Below are 20,650 nucleotides of genomic sequence, written 5' to 3'. Positions count from 1 at the left end.
CATTTCTAATTACATATATATATATTATTATGATTAAAATCTGCAATTTTAACATAATAATTAAACATGTACTGCGACTTATAACTTAACCTAACCTAATCTTAACCTATATCAAATTATTTTTTATGAATGTATATCCATAACAAATATTTTATGATTATAATTTTTATTTCCATATAGATTATATCAGAGCTGTCCACGTTTTGCACTTTTCGGCCGATTTCCGAGGCTCACCGCCTAGCGGCCCCCACTTACGCTCGAGACCTTAGCAACGCGTGGCCCGATAACCGTAGTTGCTAAGGTCTCGAGCGTAAGTGGGGGCCGCTAGGCGGTGAGCCTCGGAAATCGGCCGAAAGTGCAAAACGTGGACAGCTCTGGATTATATAAACACGTGTGCTGCGACTTAAATATAACCTCTCAAATTATAAATCTTACGAATTTATATCTAGAAAGTTATATCTAGAATTTATATCTAGAAATATTAAAAAGTTATCATTAACTTACCTACAATAAATTTTAAATATTTCTAAAAATTGCTTGGTACTCACAGGATTAACGCAGATACTAGATTTTTATACGAACGATTATATACCTTCCTTCCTTCCTTCCTCGAGATTATTGGCACTGGGTTGGAAATAGGGAATACAATCCCGGGATACAGGATCCCGGAATCCCGGTATCCCGGCTATTTTTTGGTTCTGACAATCCCGGGATTGTAAACTACTAATTCCGGGATTTTCGGGATTTTTAATAATTATCTTCTAAATATTTATGTATAAATTTGAAACAATTTTCACTAATAATAAGTTGTGTATGAATTTAAAAGAATTTTTACTAACGTAATTAAATTATAAATAGTTGTTTAAATATATTTCGCATATAAATGTTTGTAAAATTTTAATCGAAGATCCGCTTATTACAAATCCTACATGTATTATCTATTAGTTTTATCCTCAACAATATTTTTATTAGCCGCGCGCGCGCAAGTCAAGTAAGTCGCCCGCATATCCAGTGTCGCACTGGTTGCAACGTGTTCCGTATTTCGTCCGAACTCCCGACAGTCCCGACCTCCGTGTACAAGTTAAAACGTGTACATTATCAGTTCACATTACGCTCTCGTTAAAATAAGTTGCGTCTTGCGTTCCGAAAAATACTTTTTTAGAAATGTCGAACACCTGCGTTTTCGTGAAACACAAAAAAGATTCCGATACGTCATCAGTGTGGTGTCATTATTTAATTGCAAAGGACGGAAGTTGTGCCCAATGCAAGCAATGTAATGCAATTCTTAAGACTTTGGGAGGATCAACTAAGGGTTTGCACACACATTTGTTATCCAAACATAAAATGAAAGTGTCAAGTGAAGTAAATTATCCGTCTACAAGTCAGAGCCACAAAGACACACAGTCGCTAACTAAAAAACAAAAAATAAGTGAATATTTTATTACATCTCAGAGTAATACTCTTGATGCCATTTTGGCGCGTATGACGGCACTGGATGGTTTGACGTTCAGCGTGTTTATAACATCGAGTGACTTAAGAAAATTATTAATTGCGAAGGGTTTCGACGATATACCAACATCAGCAGTATCGATTCGAAATCGTGTAATGAATTACAGTCACAAAATCAGAGAGCAAGTTTCTGCTGAAATATGACACTTAAAGAGCTCGGAAGAAAGATTTAGTTTAACTTTTGATGAATGGACATCAACCGCCAATAAACGATTCATGAATGTCAACGTTCATTCGCGCAACAAATATTGGAGTTTAGGCCTAATTCGTATCCGCGAATCTATGACTGCTGAGGTGTGTATAAAAATTTTAAGATATCGCCTTACTCTACATGAAATCTCACTTGAGAAGGATATTGTCTGTATTACGACCGATGGGCCAAATATAATGGTCAAAGTAGGAAAACTTATTGATGCTGAACACCAACTTTGCTTTGCGCACGGTATTCATTTAGCAGTCTGTGATGTTATTTATAATAAAAAAACTGTTCAATTTGAATCTTCTTCGAGTGAATCAACAAATATTGCAAATATGAGCGACATTGATGACGAAAATTTAGAGAATTTGGACTGTTTAGAATCAGGATTCATAATTTCGCAAAATAATCTAATTCAAGAAATCCCCGACCTTACGACCGAACAAAATATTAATGACATCATTAAAAAAGTTCGTAAAATCGTGATATATTTTAAAAGATTGCCGACCAAAAATGACGTTGTTCTTCAAAAATACGTCAAATGCGAACATGGAAAAGAACTTTCACTTCTTCTCGATTGTAAAACAAGATGGAACAATCTTCTTACTATGCTAGAGCGTTTCGTTCTTTTAAAATCCAGCATCCAAAAAGCGCTTATAGATCTAAATCATCCTATATGTTTAAATGATAACGATTTTGCATTGATGACAGAAATTATCGACGTACTTGCACCAGTAAAATTAACGGTAGAAGCACTCTGTCGCCAAGATTCTAATTTGTGTACAGCTGATGCGGCTTTTAAATTTCTGATCAATCAGTTAACGGAAAAGAAAACAATTCTTGCCAAGGAAATCAAGAAATCTTTATTACATCGAATTAAGCAAAGACAACGCGTGGAATTATCTGGTCTGTTGAATTATCTACAAAATCCTCGATGCAGTGATGAAAATGCAGCAGACGATCTATTTTCAATCCCTTGTCAAACTGTTATAAGAAAACAAATAAAAGGATTGATCGAAAGATTAAAACATCACACTGAAGACCTAGATAACGAAGAGGAAGAAAGAGAAAGTGATCTTACCATAACGCAGCCATCTATTTAGCTACGTTGAAAGAAAAATTACAAGAAGAAATAGAAAAAAGTATGGAAATTATGGAACCGCAAACTCAAAAAGATTCTGATTTATCGACGAGCATAAAAAAAGAGATGAATCTGTTTGAGAATGGAGGGACTCGTGGACATCATCTACAATTAGTCTACAAATATTTGTTGACCATCCCTCCTACAAGTGTTGAAGCGAGCTTTTCTGCGGCCGGATATATTGGAAACAGATTAAGAAGTCGACTTGGTGATGATACTTTAGATGCTCTTCTATTTTTGCGTTCTTATTTTCAAAAGTCTAAATAATATATAAGATATATAAATAATATAAGTATTCTTTTCAATTAAAATTTATTTTTTTTTAATACCGGGATAAGCCCGGGATCCTGGGATACTATTTCACAAATCCCGAAATCTCGGGATCGAAGATGAGGTCCGGGATTGTATTCCCTAGTTGGAAAGCTCAAAGCCTGCTTATACTGGTCAAAACAGTGGTGTGGTTCTATACAGTTTTAGCCTCCCAAAGAGGAAATAACAGAACAGGACACAACAGAACAGGACACAAACAAATATATTCAGACTTACTCACTGAACAATATACACGGCTCTTGATGCACACGCGATACGATGGCAGGACAGAATGCGGGACGAGTCGCGCATGCGCAACAGTAAAAACAATTAACTAGCGCAATATATCAGCTTATAAACGCAGAAAATTTGGCGGGCTCAAGTAATAATTTAACTTATTTTGAGCAGTTAAAAATGAAGTAAAAAAGATATATTAATAATACTTCCCATAAAATATAAAAACGTTTAAGAAAATTTTTTAAATATTAAATTTACGAACGACCAGTGGCACCTTTCTGTCTGTATAGATATTATATTTGCCTGTATAGATACTCTATTGAAAAAATTATATTTATTTCTAAAAATTTTTATTAATGTTGATTTCTATATACAGCAAGGAATTTTCTAGAAATGTGCTATAAACATTCTATAAATATCCTAATATTTCATGCGTCATTCAGAATATTCTATAGAAGTTCTATAAATATTCCATGGAATTTTGTCTATTCGGAATTTGCATATAATATTCCAGAAATATTCTAATAAATGTAGTATATTTAGAAAATGCATGGAATGTTCTATAAATATTCTGATAAATATAGAATATTTAGAATATTCATAGAACATTCTGTAAATATTCTTAAAATATTCATAGTAAGTGCTATGAACATTTTGAAAAATTTTCTAAAACTTGCTATAAATATTTCGATAATATTCTATAAACATTCCGATGAACATGAATATGCTGAATATTAATAGAATATTTTTTAGATATTAATGGAATATTCTTGGAATATTCTATACACATTTTAGAAAAATTTTGAAAACATTCTGATTATTCTATGAATATTAGAAGAAAATATTCTTAAAACTTTCAATGAATATTCTAGAAAACAATAAAAACTTTTTAGAAATATTTCTGCAATATTTATAGAATATTTTGCGATTTTCTTGAGTATCTACAATATGTTATACATATTTCAAGAACATTTTGTAAATATTTTGAGAACATTTTGCGCATATTCGACCATATAATATTCATAATGAAATAATAAGGAAACTAATATGAGCACATTATATATGTACATATATCTCAACCATATACGGAATATGCGCAAAATGTTCTAAGAATATTTATAAAATATTCTTGAAATATGTATAACATATTGTAGATACTCAAGAAAATTACAAAATATTCTATAAATATTGCAGCAATATTTTTTAAAAGTTTTTGGTTTTCCAGAATATTTATAGAATGTTCCAAGAATATTCTTCTAATATTCATAGAATAATCAAAACGTTTTCAATATTTTTCTAAAATGTGTATAGAATATTCCATTAATATCTAAAAAATATTCTATTAATATTCTGAATATGTGCATGTTCATCGGAATGTTCATAGAATATTATCAAAATATTTATAGTGACGTTTTAGAAAATTTTTCAAAATGTTCATAGCATATACTATGGATATTTTAAGAATATTTATAGAATGTTCTATGAATATGCTAAATATTCTATATTTATCAGAATATTTATAGAACATTCCATGCATTTTCTAAATATACTACATTTATTAGAATATTTCTGGAATATTATATTTATATTCCGAATAGACAAAATTCCATGGAATATTCAGAAAACTTCTATAGAATATTCTGAATGACCCAGGAAATATTAGGATATTCATAGAATGTTTATAGCACATTCTTAGAAAATTCCTTGCTATATGGGTTGTTTGTAAGCCATATGCAATATATTTTATAAAATCGTCAAAATATTTATATTTTAATGCAATAATAAAGTCGTCTCAGCATGGATTAAGGTTTTCAGATCTCTCTGGACATCCTCGAGGGTCGTGGTGACGTGCAACATATCCTTTTTCGTAATTCCGCTGAATTCAGTATTATAATCGATGATTTCGTTCTTCGGGTTGACGAACTTGTTATATACTATTTTGCCACACAAATTTACAAGGATGACTTTGTCGAGCTCGAGACCGTATTGCGTGTAGCACATCTTACAATTCAGAGCGTAGACGTTCAAGGCGTAATACGGTCGTAGAGACGGTGTTTTGTAAGATGGCAAGGTACGCATGTAATTCGCGAAGGGTCCGTTTATCCCGGGTTGTATAAAGCCGTCCCACACGTGTACATCTGCTTGCTTGCAGCCCAGTGATGATGATGATTAGCCACAAGACATACAATATTTTTCGTCATTGTATTCCCTGTCACATAATTTGTTGTGATAGAAACAACATTCCTCCTTCAAGTACTTGCCAGTCTCGTCGACATAAAATACCATCCGACATCTAACACATATTCGCTTGTTTTTTCCGACAAATTCTTCTGCTCGTGTTCGAAAGTACTATCGATCAAACAACTGGGGCCCTATTCTTGACTTCGTTCGCAATATTGCGTATGCGCATGTCTCGTACGATCAAAATGCGTATACGCTTCTGAAAGTAGATTCTTGAACACTTTTTTGTAATATTCGCAATTGGAAACGTATACGTTTTGTATTGCACTGTATTTTCGAAAAACATTGGGCAAATATTAACATGTGTTACATATCGCGTGTATATCAGTGTATGTACTGATGTATTTTTAATGTATATATTATATATATATATATATATATATATATATATATAATATATCTTAAGAAGATAAAATCTTATACAAATAAATTGCAGAAAAATTTGCATTTCAAGTTTTACTATGAAATTATATACACAGAAAATTTTCTCTTAGAATTTACCCTGAAAATCATGGTAATCGTGAAACAATATAATATGGCAAGAATTTTATGAGAATTTCTTTGATTAATATTTATCACAATGAAAATAATAATATCTATTATACAATAAAATATATAAAATATGTTTGATTAATTTTACTATGCAGTTTAGTAAAATTAATCAAACATGTTTTATATTTTATCGTGATAAAGATATTATTATTTTTATTGTGATAAATATTAATCAGAGAAATTCTCATAAAATTCTTTCCATACCATATTGTCTCACGATTACCTACCATGATTTTCAGGATAAATTCCGAGAGAAAATTTTCTCAGTGTATCAATGAAATTTTATATCAATGTTTTATTTATATATATATATATATATATATATATATATTTTTAGAAAATATATTTCTATAAATATAAAAAATTTATCATTTAGAATAACAACACATAATAATATCTTTTTACATAATAATATCTTTTTACATAATAATATCTTTTTATAATTTTCTAATCTGCAAAATTAATGGAAACCTTGATGTAAAAAATTTGTAACTAAAAATTGATTGTTTAATATGACTGCACATGAAAATAAAAAAATTAATGAAATTGTAATTAAATATAATGAATACTTTTTATAAATTAACTAAATAACTAAATAACTTAATTTAATTAAAAAATTGAATCAAACGTTTTTACTGTTTTTTAAAATTATTTATGTAGATTAATTATTTTCAAATTTATTACTTATTTGTACAAATATTATTTCATTACAGATAAATAGTATTGCAAATTAACAGATATGCGCGTGAATACTCAAATAGCTAATCTTATTATTAATCTAAGTTAGCTTTATCTAATTTATATAAATTTAATTCTATATTCCAAATTTAAAAAAAATACCAAAGAAAAAACCATTGAAATTATTTTGAATAAAAGTTTTGTCAAATAAAAGTATCATAGATATTTCAATTAAACTGACGCAGCTTTATTCCTCCTATGGTATGTACAACAGAACCAAGAATTAGAAAGATTATTATAATATATTTCTGATGTCATTTTAGTATAGCGAAAAAAGAGATCTGCATCATTTTTAAGCTCTTTCACAAAAAAATTTAAAAATTATCTAGAACTATCTCTTTGTAAATTAATGAGATCCACTAGCGCATCTATTTCTCCAAAGTTTATATATTTTTATCTTTAATATAAATATAATTCCCATTAATTAAAAAACTAAACATGATAATAAAAATGTTGCTCTGGGATTACAGATTTTTTTACTTGGTTAAGATTATATTTGGTTAATAATTTCTAAATCTATATATTGTTTAAATTTGCAAATTTATAAAAATATAAATATTTTTGGTTGTTATGTTATGACTGAATGACACAATTTCTAATATTTATACTTTATTATGTTTTGTTATTTTTCATTGTGCGTTACATATATTTAATATCTATTCCTAATTTTTATTCTTTAGTATTGTTACGTCCAGACTCAAGGAAGGAAGAGTCGAAAGGAAGGACGTAACTAAATTTATCTCGAACGACGACAGACAATCCGTTTGTTCGACCCGAACGAACGTCTGGGCCCAAATAGGTCAACGACCGCAAGGGTCGCTCTTACTCTATTTAAAGGGCAGTTCGCTCGGTGGTCCCTTTTCGGTAAGAGAATTTAATCTCTTTTGCGCAGGATGGGACCTTGTGCGATCTTGGTTTGCGGGAATGAGTGGGAACGGGTTATAAATTAAAGAGTATTAGGCTTCATATTAAAACAATTAATTTATTTTACTCTTAAAAAACGAGAAAAGAAGAATTAAATTCATAAGAATCATATTATACTTATTGTACATTATTATACATTATTATTCTTATTATTATTTGTTCTAATTTTGTGTACTTCTCTTAGTCGAGGAAATAAAAAAATGATTTGATGCTCGTGTGTATGAGTGAGTGATTGTGTATAAATCGCGGTACATAGATACGGAGGTCGTCAATCGAGACAACGAGGGAAAGTGTTATTGTTTAAATTTTAGGGTCCCGATTGGTGGTTACAATAATTTAAACGCTAATAGATATATAATTTTGTGTCCATGTTTGTGCGTGTGAGAGAGAATGCTAGGTTATGAGAGTTCGGTAATTATGGCGGTGGAGGGGGGATAGGTTCGTAGGAGAAGGTGTGCAGGGACGGCTGATATCTGCGCTCGGGAACATACCAGGGGATGATGTTATTCCTATCAGGTCTCTAGAAATTCGCGTAAGGCCTCGTGGTCTACGGGGCCTGGACCAATTGTGAAAGCTCCCTCAGGGACTTCTCGTATCCCTGGGAGCTAGTTTATCAACCAAGCTCTAAATTGCTCGTATGAGAGCTTGGCAGGCGATTCTGATTCCTCGGAATCGTCGTCGCCGATATCTATTACTTCAAACCCTTCCGGATGTTCCCTATTTACAGAGGACGTTGGGGATGAGGGAGGAGAATCCTCGAGGATGATTGTTGAGGGAGCCGGAGACGGAGATCTAGGTGGATCAGGGCGTTCGGGAGAAGCAGGGGGAAGAAAGGGAGAAGGGCTCCGCGGAGAATCGGCGTCCTCAGAGGAAACAGAGGAGTGAGGGGAAAGGGCCCGCTGAGATATAGCGGGTTCGGGAGAATAGACCGAACACCTTGCATTGAGCTATTTATATGTTATTCATAAGTTCTTTATATTATTCTTTATGCAGCTGATATTTTTATACAGTAACATCAATAAGAAATCAAGATAACACAAACTTGTCAATCATATATATATATATATGTATGTATATATATATATATATGTATATATATATATATACATATATATATAAACTTATAAATATTTTAAATATTCTTTCTAAATTATACATATAATAATCTTTAAAAAATATATATATTTTAATATTTAATAAATCATTATTCTATAATTTGAGATACATAATATATGCGAGATACGGCATACAATAAGATACAATTATTGGAAGATATTGTTAGGAGCAAGATCTAAGATATCGTTATCCTCGTTTTACATATACAGAGAAACAAAGGTAATACGATAGCCGGTTCTTGTTGACATTATCTTTCAATAATCGCATCCGTGTGCTCAACATATTAGTATTTGTGCCTACATGGACGCTACTACATACGTAATGCAAGAGAGACAAAGACAGAACGATTATCTCTCTCCTTGTCAAGCTGTCAGTATGTTACCACGGAAATTTCCCCATGAGCTGCTCTTAGATATAGATCTAGTGAGATTCGTTCATATAAGATTTTCGAAGAAGTCACGTAGCTTCATGACATTTTTTTTATATATTCTTTATATAATAAAGCAAGTCGCTAAAGAGCCGGATTTTGCATTTTCGCTCTTAAAAATTTATAATAAATAAAATACGGACTCGCGGCTAACTCAACCTTACCCGCTGGCTAGTTGCGTATTTCACAAAATTTATTATAAATTTTATTTTTACGTTTTTTCCAAAAAATCGCTCTTTAGCGACTTGCGGACAATCCTACTAATTAAGAATCTCCTAAATTTAATGAGATTCATTAAGTATTTTGGCTAAAATCTTATATAAACGAATCTGTAATTCCCGGCCGGCCGACAGGCGTCTCCACCGTGTCGCCTGCCGACCCTTAAGAGTTAAATTTTTTCTTATAGTTTTTCGGACGCTGAACACGAATCTGGTTTCCAAATTGATTCATCATTTCACAATTTTGAGAAATTAAAGGACCTAAGACTTGCCACTCATCGTGTCTTCGAGTGTCTTCGTCGTATTCATCAGATCTTGAGCTCGGTGATTTTCATGTCTTTATTTTTCATATATTTCTACTATCTTTATTGAAATACATTTTGTATCAATAATAAAGCAATGAGTGTAAGCAATAACTGAAAATATAATTTTCTTCCACTCTCTATTTTTCAATACTATTACTATAGATCGTATAAGAGAGAGAATATTGTATATAATATATAATATATTAAAAGTTTATCATAAATTTCGATTCAGAAGTTATTCAGATTAAAATTTCTCGATTTCTATAATATAAAAATTACTTTAAAATTAAAAACAGTCGTATCTAACAATAAGTATTCCTGTGTTTTTAGTTTGAAAAATTATATATTGCCAAAAAGTTGTGTAACTAAAATTATTTTAACACATTGAGAGACACTTCTTAATTCAAAATTAAAATATGAGGAAATATATCTGTCGTGTATAAGTTTGTAAAATATTTATCAAAATGTGAAGTTTTTTTTATAAAATAAAGATATTATAATCATCTATTAAGATTGGCATATCTTATTATTATATTTATATTTATTATAATATATTATATTAAGGGTGCGTTCCGTTATTGACTGCGAGTACTGATAGTATTGTCAATAGCGTTTTTTATATTGACGACAATGCACTGCAAAAGTATTGGTTGAAATCCATGAAGTCATTGATTTTGACGTACTTTCTCCGGCTACTGCAACCAGCGAGGTGAAGCAGTGCAGTAATCAAGATGGCTTCATCCATGAGTGAGATAACCTTAATTGATGGCAAAGAAAATAAAGCATACAATATTATAATAAATGTCGAAGATGCAGAAAGAGCTCGAAGTGGTAAATAATTCAAAATACATAACAATTACATAATTTTACATTTTATAGTATTACATTTCATAATATTATAATTTCATAAAAATGTAATTATAATATAATTACATATATAAATTACATTATAATTACATAAGATTACATTTTACAATTACATTTCTAACACAATTTATCGAAATTTTTAAAATGTAAGATATTTTGGATTTAATTATATTTATTTTTATGTTTCTATTTTATTTCCATAACAAAATTGTTAATAACTGTTTCAATTTTTAAATTGCAGTAGCACTATTTTAAAAGATGAAAATACAAATATTATAACTTCTATAGAACCTGCCTCAAATGAAGATAAGAGTAAAGGTATGTTGAAATGAGTATTGAATTATTTAGCTACTTTATTAAAAATTATTAATTTTTTTTGTGATAATTAGAACAGCATAATTGGTCGAAAGAAGAAACACTACTTCTGATTGATATATATAGTATGTATAAGGATTATTTTTATAATGAAAGAGTACGGTGAAAAATTACTGGGAAAATGTCTCGAAAGAAATAAAAAAAAAGAATATGTACCATAAAATTCCAAGCAATGAAGAGAACGTATAAATCTATAAAAGGTCATAATAATCGTTCAGGAAATGATCATAAAAAATGGGAATATTTTGATGTAAATATTTTTTTATTTAATTATACATCATTTTTGCAACACATGAGAATATTCACTATTCAACAAATGTCAAATAATTATATGCAAATGTATTATTTATGTGAGCATTTTAGTTGATGGATAAGATATTTCATAAAAAACTTTGAATAAAAGTTAGCAGTTGCTGGAACAAGCGACATGTTGAAAGCGACATAGAAAATTCTAAAACTTCTGATAATTCTTCTACAGAAGACAGTCATAATAAATTAGGTAAATTATACATATTAATAACATTTAGTAATCTATAATGTTTAATTTTATTTAAATTTGATTCAAATTAATTCTTTAATTCTTTAAATAATTAATTTTATTTAATTTGATTTGTCTTTTAATTTGACTTGGTTTAATTTTATATTAAATACTTTTAAATCATTATTTTTATTTTAATATATTTTCCTAATTATCATTGACACATGTTTCTTCCTTTAACAATCCTGCTGTTTCCGGACATATTTTTGCTTCGCCTGTCAGATCGTATGCTTATCTGTGAAGTTTTTAGATTTCGCTTTGTATTCTGCAAAAGAAAATAACTCGTGAAGTTCGTAGGACGTAACATAAATACATATATAAGGGAAAGAAAGTTAAATAATTAATTGATAATTTTTCTATGACAGTAACAAATAAAAAAAATTAATTAATAAAAATAAAATAAAAATAAAAATATGTTCGCAATATAATGCTTGTTTAGCAATAGAAAACGAATAATATTAAAATGAACAAATACACGAAGAAAAGTGTACAAAGCGCTCACACTTAGTTATTCACAGACATTATTAAATCCTGTTATTTTGCGATAAAATTTGATTTAAAATTCTCAGAAAATATTCTCGAAACAATCAATGAATTTAAATATTATAAAATTTGCAAAATAAATATATTGCAAAATAATTTAGAAGCTTCTAAATATGCAAAGAAAAAAGGGTTAGATGATGAACTATGATTGCTAATGTTTCGAAGACAATAACGAATAATTCGATTGGACAAAACTCAACATATTACATAATGAGAAACATGTGCGAAAAAGAGAAATTGCGGAAATGTTTTACATTAAAAAATTTAAGAATACAATTAATTTTCAAAAGGACACGGAGAGCTTAAATAATATTTATGATAAAATAATAAAGGTCGTGTAACACATTTTCTAAGTTAATATAGTTAGTTATTGACAAAGTTTCATACTGACTTAACGTTCTCTCCTTTTAATGTTGACAACAAGTGAGCGAATTTTTTATTTGAACATACTTACCTAAGATTTACATTTTATAACATATGTACTCTTTTTATATCCAATTTAATCTATGCATATTACTATCTTTATTCAAACCGTTTAGAAATATAAGTTTAATTATTAATTGTATTATTTTAGTTTATACTTGAAAAAGACCACAACCATATGGTCGAAACGTCGTAACTTTTAATAAAGTGTAAAAATTTTTGCTAGTTTGGTCGATTATTTTTAATACTGATCCTTTGTTTATTTTATTTATTATTTAGCTTTTTTAGTTATTATAAATATTCTTCTAAATGTTATCGTCGTTACGTTGAGATTTAAAAAAGGAAGAGTCAGCGGAAGGGATTAACCTACTTACCCCAAATAATGCTAAATAGTACATCTATTTATTTTGACGATTTGCCTCGGTGCGATACAAATATATATATATTTTGTATTTTATTATAAAAGAGATACTTACATATAATCTCGATCTCTTATTCGATACCCCAAATTTCATCCCCCGGATAGGGCTCGAGCCCGAAAAGCCGTCGGAGGTAGAATATATATCCTCGAAGTCAGGATGATCCATATTTTGTTCGGGGAATTCACCCCACAACCAATCATGGATCTCACGATCCACCCGCCGCTATCACAGTACTCTTCTACATTTCTCAATATTTACAAATCCGTGGATATTAATATTCTCAATCAAAATGTACTAGAAAAATTTGATAAGCTTTTATCATAATTGTTTGTTTTTCGAATAATCGTGTAGCGGAATCTTCTGCTGCATGTACTTACGATAAGTGAAATTATGTCAACATTTATATATGTCGATCTGTGGACAAACGTTACTATCGGTGTATACAAACTGAAAAAACCGAGCTGCTTTTTGGGTTAAGAACCCAGCTGCCTGCTGTGACACCATTTACTTGTTTCCGGAATTCCATCTTTACACGAAACAAAAGCATCCTCTTCTTTGTCGCGATTTTAATGACAACAGAAGTACAGTAGTGTGCATCGCAAATTTTCGTAAAAATATCATCGGCATGAATAAATTTCTTCACAGTTTTTATAGTCCCTCAAAAAGAATTGTGAAAATATAAAAAGAGATTTATCGATTTTAATCTCTGTAATCCCGCGAAAACTTGTTTCTTTCATATTATATTATTAGAATGTAAGTGAAAAATTCACTCTTCTTATCTAGCTATATATGTCAAATATTTAAAAAACATAATCCTTATCATTAGTTAAATAAAATATATTATATAATAATAATAAAAAGAATAAAGAAAAAAAGAAAGAAAGAAAGAAAGAAAAAGGGTTTAATTTGCATGTGCTTGTGAACATTTTTAGCGATAGAAAAATATTTCTCATAATAAACTCTCATAATAAACTATAATAAACATTTATAATAAACATTACATTTTTGTTTTTTCACATGATATAAAATAGATTACTTCAAGAAATTGAATTACTTCAAGAATCTTTTACATCCGCACCAAATTATTCCAAATAATACACCACATATGAATGTAACAACATCATATGCGCCGGAGGCGGTTTTACGAGAAAACAATTTAAAAATACAATCAAATCAATATAATTACAAGAATCATAAAAGGAATGAAACACAAGGACAACTCATGATTGACAATGCGTCAACGAAATGCGACAAAAAAAGAAAAAGCCAACGGAACATGTGGATACCGAGGTTTACTACTCTGTTTAGAGCCAAGAATGTACAAAACGAGCAAGCTGCCGGCGATTTACATCTCGATATTTACGAGCAACAGAATATGTTCAAAATCTATATCCAATTTTATTTTATTTTCAACAATCTTACAATGCAACCGGACGAAATGGAAAGACGCGGTTTCCCGGTGCACCTGCCCGGTTTTCCGTGTTGCGCAATGATAAATAACATATATCCGTCCGCTCAGAATGCCAAGAATATCGCCACTGCAGAAGGGAAAGATGACAAAAACGACAACAGGGACCCTATTCTTGAAATAGTTGCGTATACGTAAGTTGCACATTGCGAATAATCGCACCTGAAAATCCCTAGAACGTTATTCTTGACGGTCGCAACTGAAACGTATACGCAATTTTTCATTCGCAATGCAGCGAATGGGTCATACCATACTTTTCAAGAGAAACGTATACGTTTTTAGAGTTCGTTGTCGCTCATAGCGTGATATATATGGTTTATCAAAAAAAAATATATATAGTATATAAATAAACATAAGAAATAAAAGAAATATAAGAAATTTAACGAATTTATATGATAAAGATATAATAAAAGGCTCTGCCCACAATAAAGAAAATATTAAGAATAAAAATAAATATTAAATATACTGTTACGTTCTGTGGACTCCACGATTCTTTTCTTTCAAAGAATGCAAGGCGATGATTGAAAAATCACAGGCGTGGGAATAAGACTATGATCTGGCAGGCGAAGCAGCTGACCAGAGACGGTTAATCGTAAAAATAAAAAAAGAGATATATACATACCAGATGTAACTCGCGGTGCCCGAAATTTTGCTTTGACTAGTTGACAACTCGCGCTTGAAAAGCAATAAAAATTTTTTTTTTAAAGGAAAATTTTACTTAAAAAGTAATAAAAACTTTTTAGAAGGAAATCTCCACTTGAAAATCAATAAAAATTTAGAAGAAAACTTCCACTTGAAAACGAATAAAATTTTACCAGACTAACAGCGATAACCGAATCCAAACAAATGCCGCCTGACAGATCACCGAGATAATCTCGAGAGGATAATAAAAATATAAACCTCAACAAATTCTCCATTGGTCAAAACCTAGGGCCCTAAACAAAACCCCTGACCAATTCCGGTAAACTTTTAAAGTCAAGAGACGCCTCCGGGACTGAAAGGGCGTTATTGAAAAATTCCCTATTCGTCAGGAAATATTAACAAACTAACGGGAAGGAGGAGCAAGAAGGTATATATACCCGCGACATCTCTCAGAGAATCTCAATCTTTTCTCAAACCTACGCATGCGGATCATTCGCGAAAAGTTGTATCACCATCCTTCGAGTAAATTGTTTGAATCTCGAACTCGTGAGCATTCGCAGTGACACTTGTGAAATCATCGTGTGCCCAATGCTCACCGAGTACGACGATTTTCGCGAGTGAACAACTGTGAGTGGAACACCATCCTCACGGAGGAGTCCTTAGCCAGATTCACACCTGGAATAGTTAACACCTACCTGCGCACTCCATAAGTAGTAAGTTTATCAAGCGTGCTACATCTCCACCCTTATACTTAAAAATAATTCTGGGACTTCAATTAAATTATAATTGTTTTCCTTTTTGATTTATTAATTTATTATCCTTGTTTAATTCTAACTTCGAAAAACTGTCCTTTCTTTCCCCATCCTTATCCCTCTCTCTCCCTCGAAATCACTTTGGATTTCCCGCTATAGCGGAGCAATCCGTGATTTCTTCCATCTTCTCTCTCTCTCTCTCTCTCGAAATCACTCTGGATTTCCCGCGATAGCGGAGCAATCCGTGATTTCTATCATCCCCTTATCTTCTGAAATCACTCCGGATTTCCCGCGATAGCGGAGCAATCCGTGATTTCTATCATCCCCCTTGTCTTCTGAAATCACTCCGGATTTCCCGCGATAGCGGAGCAATCCGTGATTTCTTCCATCTTCTCTCTCTCTCTCTCTCTCTCTCTCTCTCGAAATCACTCTGGATTTCCCGCGATAGCGGAGCAATCCGTGATTTCTATCATCCCCTTATCTTCTGAAATCACTCCGGATTTCCCGCGATAGCGGAGCAATCCGTGATTTCTTCCATTCTCTCTCTCTCTCTCTCTCTCTCTCTCTCTCTCTCTCTCTCTCTCTCTCTCTCTCTCTCTCTCTCTCTCTCACGAACGAACGAACGAACGAACGAACGAACGAACGAACGAACGAACGAACGAACGAACGAACGAACAAATAAGTAATAAAATAACTAACTAAATTATTAAATAACTAAAATATCAAAATTATATAAAAATAAATATATATATATATATCCCCTTTTCTTTCTCTTACAAGAACTCCCAGAGTTATTTTTTCAGTAAAAACTCTTCTTGTCCGGTTATTTTATTGTTCGCTCTCGTAGTGGAAAATCCAAGGAGACGACCCTCGCGAAGCGCTGCTAAATTGGCGCGAAACCGGCGTAATAGGCGGTTAAGGAAAGCGTTGGCACGGAGTCTGGCTGCGGGCGAAACCTTCGGCTCCCTAGGAAAAATTAACACACCGATTCACACAGAGACAACTAACACATATCACCCTACGGTCTCTCCTATTTCCTCACCCGAACGTATAGAAACCCCGCTGACGCCGTCTCCCGCTACCTCTGCTTCTGCAGAACTTTTCGATTCCCCGCGAACTCCTTCTCCTCCCTTCACCCTGAAAACTCGAGTTCAAGTCTATCGGTATATATATATATTTTTTTTATATTTATTATTATTGGAATATATAGAAATTATTAAAAATATATATTTTTAAAGATACTTAAGAATTTTTTAATATTTAAAATATTTCAATAATTTTACAACTACAAACACATTGTATATATAAATGCAAAAAATTCGATAAATAAATTAATCCAATAATAAATCTATCTCTCTAAATCAGTAATCAATATATATATATATATATATATATATATATATATATATCAGGGATCCGGATCGAAACAAAATTAGGGTTCGGTTTCGGTTACGGTTTAATAAAATATTGAATAACTGTTCCGGTTCCAGTTTCGGTTTTTTGATAAATAAAAAAACCGAAACCGTTTAAATTATGATTTTTTCGGTTACTGTTCCGGTTTTTTATAATTTTTACTTTTTGTTTTTCTAATTAAATTAATTTCTAAATTATATTACTTTAAAAAATTATTATTAATTTTTATGACATAAATAAACAACACTTCATATTATACATAAAAATATATTATTTAGATATAGGTAATTATAATATAGATACATATATAAATATATTTTCATATGTCATAAAAATTAATAATAATTTTTTAAAGTAATATAATTTATATATACTTTATATATATATATATATATAATTAATAATATCAAAATTAAGATAAGTTTTATATATATATATATATATATATATATATAAAACAGAAAATATATCTTCACAGCTATCATTATTGCGATAATACATACACGTTTCAGAACATTTAAAAAATAATTATAATTAAGCAATTATTGTAAACGACCCAACTGGCTTAATTGATCTTTATTAATTCGATATCATATATAAATATACAGACTACGTTTCGACCTTTGGTTCAGGTCCTTATCAAGTCTAAAATTAAAGGATAATACTTTATAGAAGGAATCATTTTATAAAAGCATAGCGCAAACCAAGTTGAAAACAACAATTATTATAAAGTAAATGATTAAAACATACCTTACTTAAAATTTTTTTCTTTTTTCATGTTACAATTCTCTCTGTACTAAACGTTTCGTATAGATGGTAAAAAACGAACTAAGTTAGACAACCTTTATTATTCTATCATAAATAAGGTTTAAATTCTCTGTATCTTTATGTAGGTTAATCGTGTTGTTAAATTTTTTTATATAAAACATTTCAGCTATCTCTCTTTTCCTAGTATGTGTTTCACGATGTAAAATATTAAAGGTTGTCCATTTAAAGTCATGTAAATATTCATTTCTATGTTTGCTTATAACGCTTTGGTTACACCATTAACAATTTAGTCGATCACGCTATTTTGTTATCTGATGAACATTTCCATAATAAGAACTTACACATTTAAAAAATATCGCGATCTCAGGAGAAAACTTCTCTCGCGCTTGGGACTCTCTAGTCTCTCGCTACGAAAATAAGCGCATGTTAATAGACGCGCAAATTAACGCTCTTTATTCGCCTCGTAAAATCAAGATCGAAAGCGCAGCGGTTCTCAAACAATTATTAGCTGACGTTAAGGAATCTCTCGGAGCTCTCGAAGCTCTCGGTTGTCCAGTACAACATTGGGACATCCTCCTCATTTATATGATGACTCGAAAACTCGATACAGAATCGCTGAGACGGTGGGAAGAAAAGCTTGGAGCCCAGCAAACTCCGCCCTCCTTCGCCGACCTTGATGACTTCCCCTCAGCCGAATCTACACTCTCGAAGCTCTAGAGAGATCGCTATCGAAAAATCAACAAACCAGCTCGACACCTGCTCGCTCTTCTACCAATGCCAGAGCCTACTCCGCAGCAACAACTGAACAAAAATGTGTTATGCGGGTCAGGACATTATCTCTCCTCGTGTCAGAAATATCACGAGAAGACGCTTGATCAACGCCGAGAACTCATCAAGTCAAAAAATCTGTGCTTCAATTGTCTCGGACCTCATCAAATGAAGACGTGTCGCAACACGAAGCGTTGCCGACTCTGTCGCAAGCAGCATCATACCACACTACACACGCCAAACAGCAATCAAGACTCTACCTCGATATCAACCTCCTCGCCGTCGATCTCAGCAGCTCAGCCGGCGGCATCTCTCACAAGTGCACAGTCAAACGAATTCGCGGTCTCTTCTATCAAAACCGAACCTGAACCTCAAACCTCGAGTCACGTCGTGCAGTCACGAGCAGTGCGACGCGTTCCTGCTCTCCTCGCTACCGCGGTAGTGACAGTTCTCTCTCGCCATGGTGATCCATTTCTGTTTCGCGCTCTTTTAAATCAAGATTCGGAGGTGTCGTTCATTTCAACAGCTGCTCAAACGTTAAAACTCTCACGACGCTCAGCAGCTATTCCGATTCTCGGTATCGGCGCTCAGCAAAACAGTGTCTCAAACGGGCTCGTCTCTCTCACCATCATCTCAAGGATTAACTCTACCATCTCATTCAAGATTGACGCTCTCGTGCTACCAAAATTAACCTCTTATTTACCGCCGGCTCAAGTCGAATACTTTCAGTGGTCTCACATTCAAGGTCTGCAACTCGCAGATCCAAGCTTCGCTACTCCCGGAAAAATTGATCTCATCCTCGGTGCGCAGATCTACGCTCAAATTCTGGAAGACGGCCTGTGTCGAGGACAAATCGAAACGCCAATTGCTCAAAAAACCTCCCTCAAATAGGTGATCTCCGGACCGCTAGCGACTGAAAGTCTCTCAAACTCCTGAAAGCTATCCAGTCATCGGATTGCAGTGTTCTTTGGATTCTGAACTCCTCGACTCTCTACAACGCTTCTGGTCTCAGGAGGAAATCGTACCTCAAGCTCAAGTATCGCTCACACCAGAAAAAGATCAGTGCGAACATCACTTCATAACCACTCACGCGCGATGATCAAGGTCGATTTGTTGTTCGCCTTCCGCTCAAACAACAAGTAAATAACTTTGGGGACTCTCGTCTCGCCGCACTTTAATCATTACATCGGATGGAAAAATGGTTTAACTCAAACGCAAACCTCAAATCGGCTTACGTCGAATTTTTACGCGAATATCGTGACCTCGGTCACATGCGTATAATCGAGTCGCCTAAGCTCTCTCACCGACGCGAATTCTTTCTTCCGCATCACGGCGTCATACGTGAAACGAGCTCAACAACGAAACTCCGTGTCGTATTCAAGGGCTCGCAAAAGACGAGTTTCGGTTTCTCATTAAACGACGTTCTTCATATCGGGCTGAAATTGCAAACAGACAATTACTCTGCAAGAACTAGGGTGAGGTAATCACAGAACGGGGAGTAAGTCATGCACCGGTGTGCATGACTTACTCGCCGTTCTGTGATTAGAGGGGAGATTTCTGTCGCTACACACCGGGCATCTGACTTCCGCATTGCAATCTTTTGCCAAGTGTCCCTCCTCGCCGCAGCGGTAGCATTTGCCGCTGCGGTCCGCATTGTTGGGGCAGCGCTGGCGTACGTGCCCTCTCTCCAGGCACTTATAGCACTGGAGGGGGCGTGCCCCCAACAATTCCACCCTGGCATTTGCCCACCCGATTCTG

General features: G+C 32.6%; 1 protein-coding gene and 1 long non-coding RNA gene across 5 annotated transcripts in view; both read left to right on the top strand.

Moving 5' to 3' along the window:
• LOC145937150 (uncharacterized) overlaps positions 1-10,740 on the top strand; it is a 76,891-nt gene extending 66,151 nt beyond the window's left edge. For 3 of the 4 annotated variants that reach the window (XR_014425507.1, XR_014425504.1, XR_014425506.1), the window contains one exon: positions 9,797-10,012. This is a non-coding gene — a long non-coding RNA (uncharacterized LOC145937150). Of the gene's footprint in view, positions 1-9,796; positions 10,013-10,477 lie in introns of those variants that run through there. The other variant, XR_014425505.1, reaches the window with a different exon arrangement.
• Positions 10,741-18,898: 8,158 nt separating this feature from the next.
• LOC145937821 (uncharacterized) lies at positions 18,899-19,783 on the top strand. The gene has a single exon (XM_083041191.1). The coding sequence runs from the start codon at positions 18,899-18,901 to the stop codon at positions 19,781-19,783; it is 885 nt and encodes a 294-aa protein (XP_082897317.1).
• The last annotated feature ends 867 nt before the right edge of the window (positions 19,784-20,650 follow it).

Source organism: Prenolepis imparis, unplaced genomic scaffold (assembly GCF_030444845.1).
Source record: "Prenolepis imparis isolate NDT839.2.m4 unplaced genomic scaffold, iyPreImpa1.0 SCAF_6, whole genome shotgun sequence".
Classification (NCBI taxonomy): Eukaryota; Metazoa; Arthropoda; class Insecta; order Hymenoptera; family Formicidae; genus Prenolepis; species Prenolepis imparis.
This window is presented reverse-complemented; position numbering and strand designations above follow the sequence as displayed.

Excerpts from the sequence above, each read along its gene's own strand:
- LOC145937821 (XM_083041191.1), top strand. The coding sequence starts at position 18,899 with ATGCCAGAGCCTACTCCGCAGCAACAACTGAACAAAAATGTGTTATGC.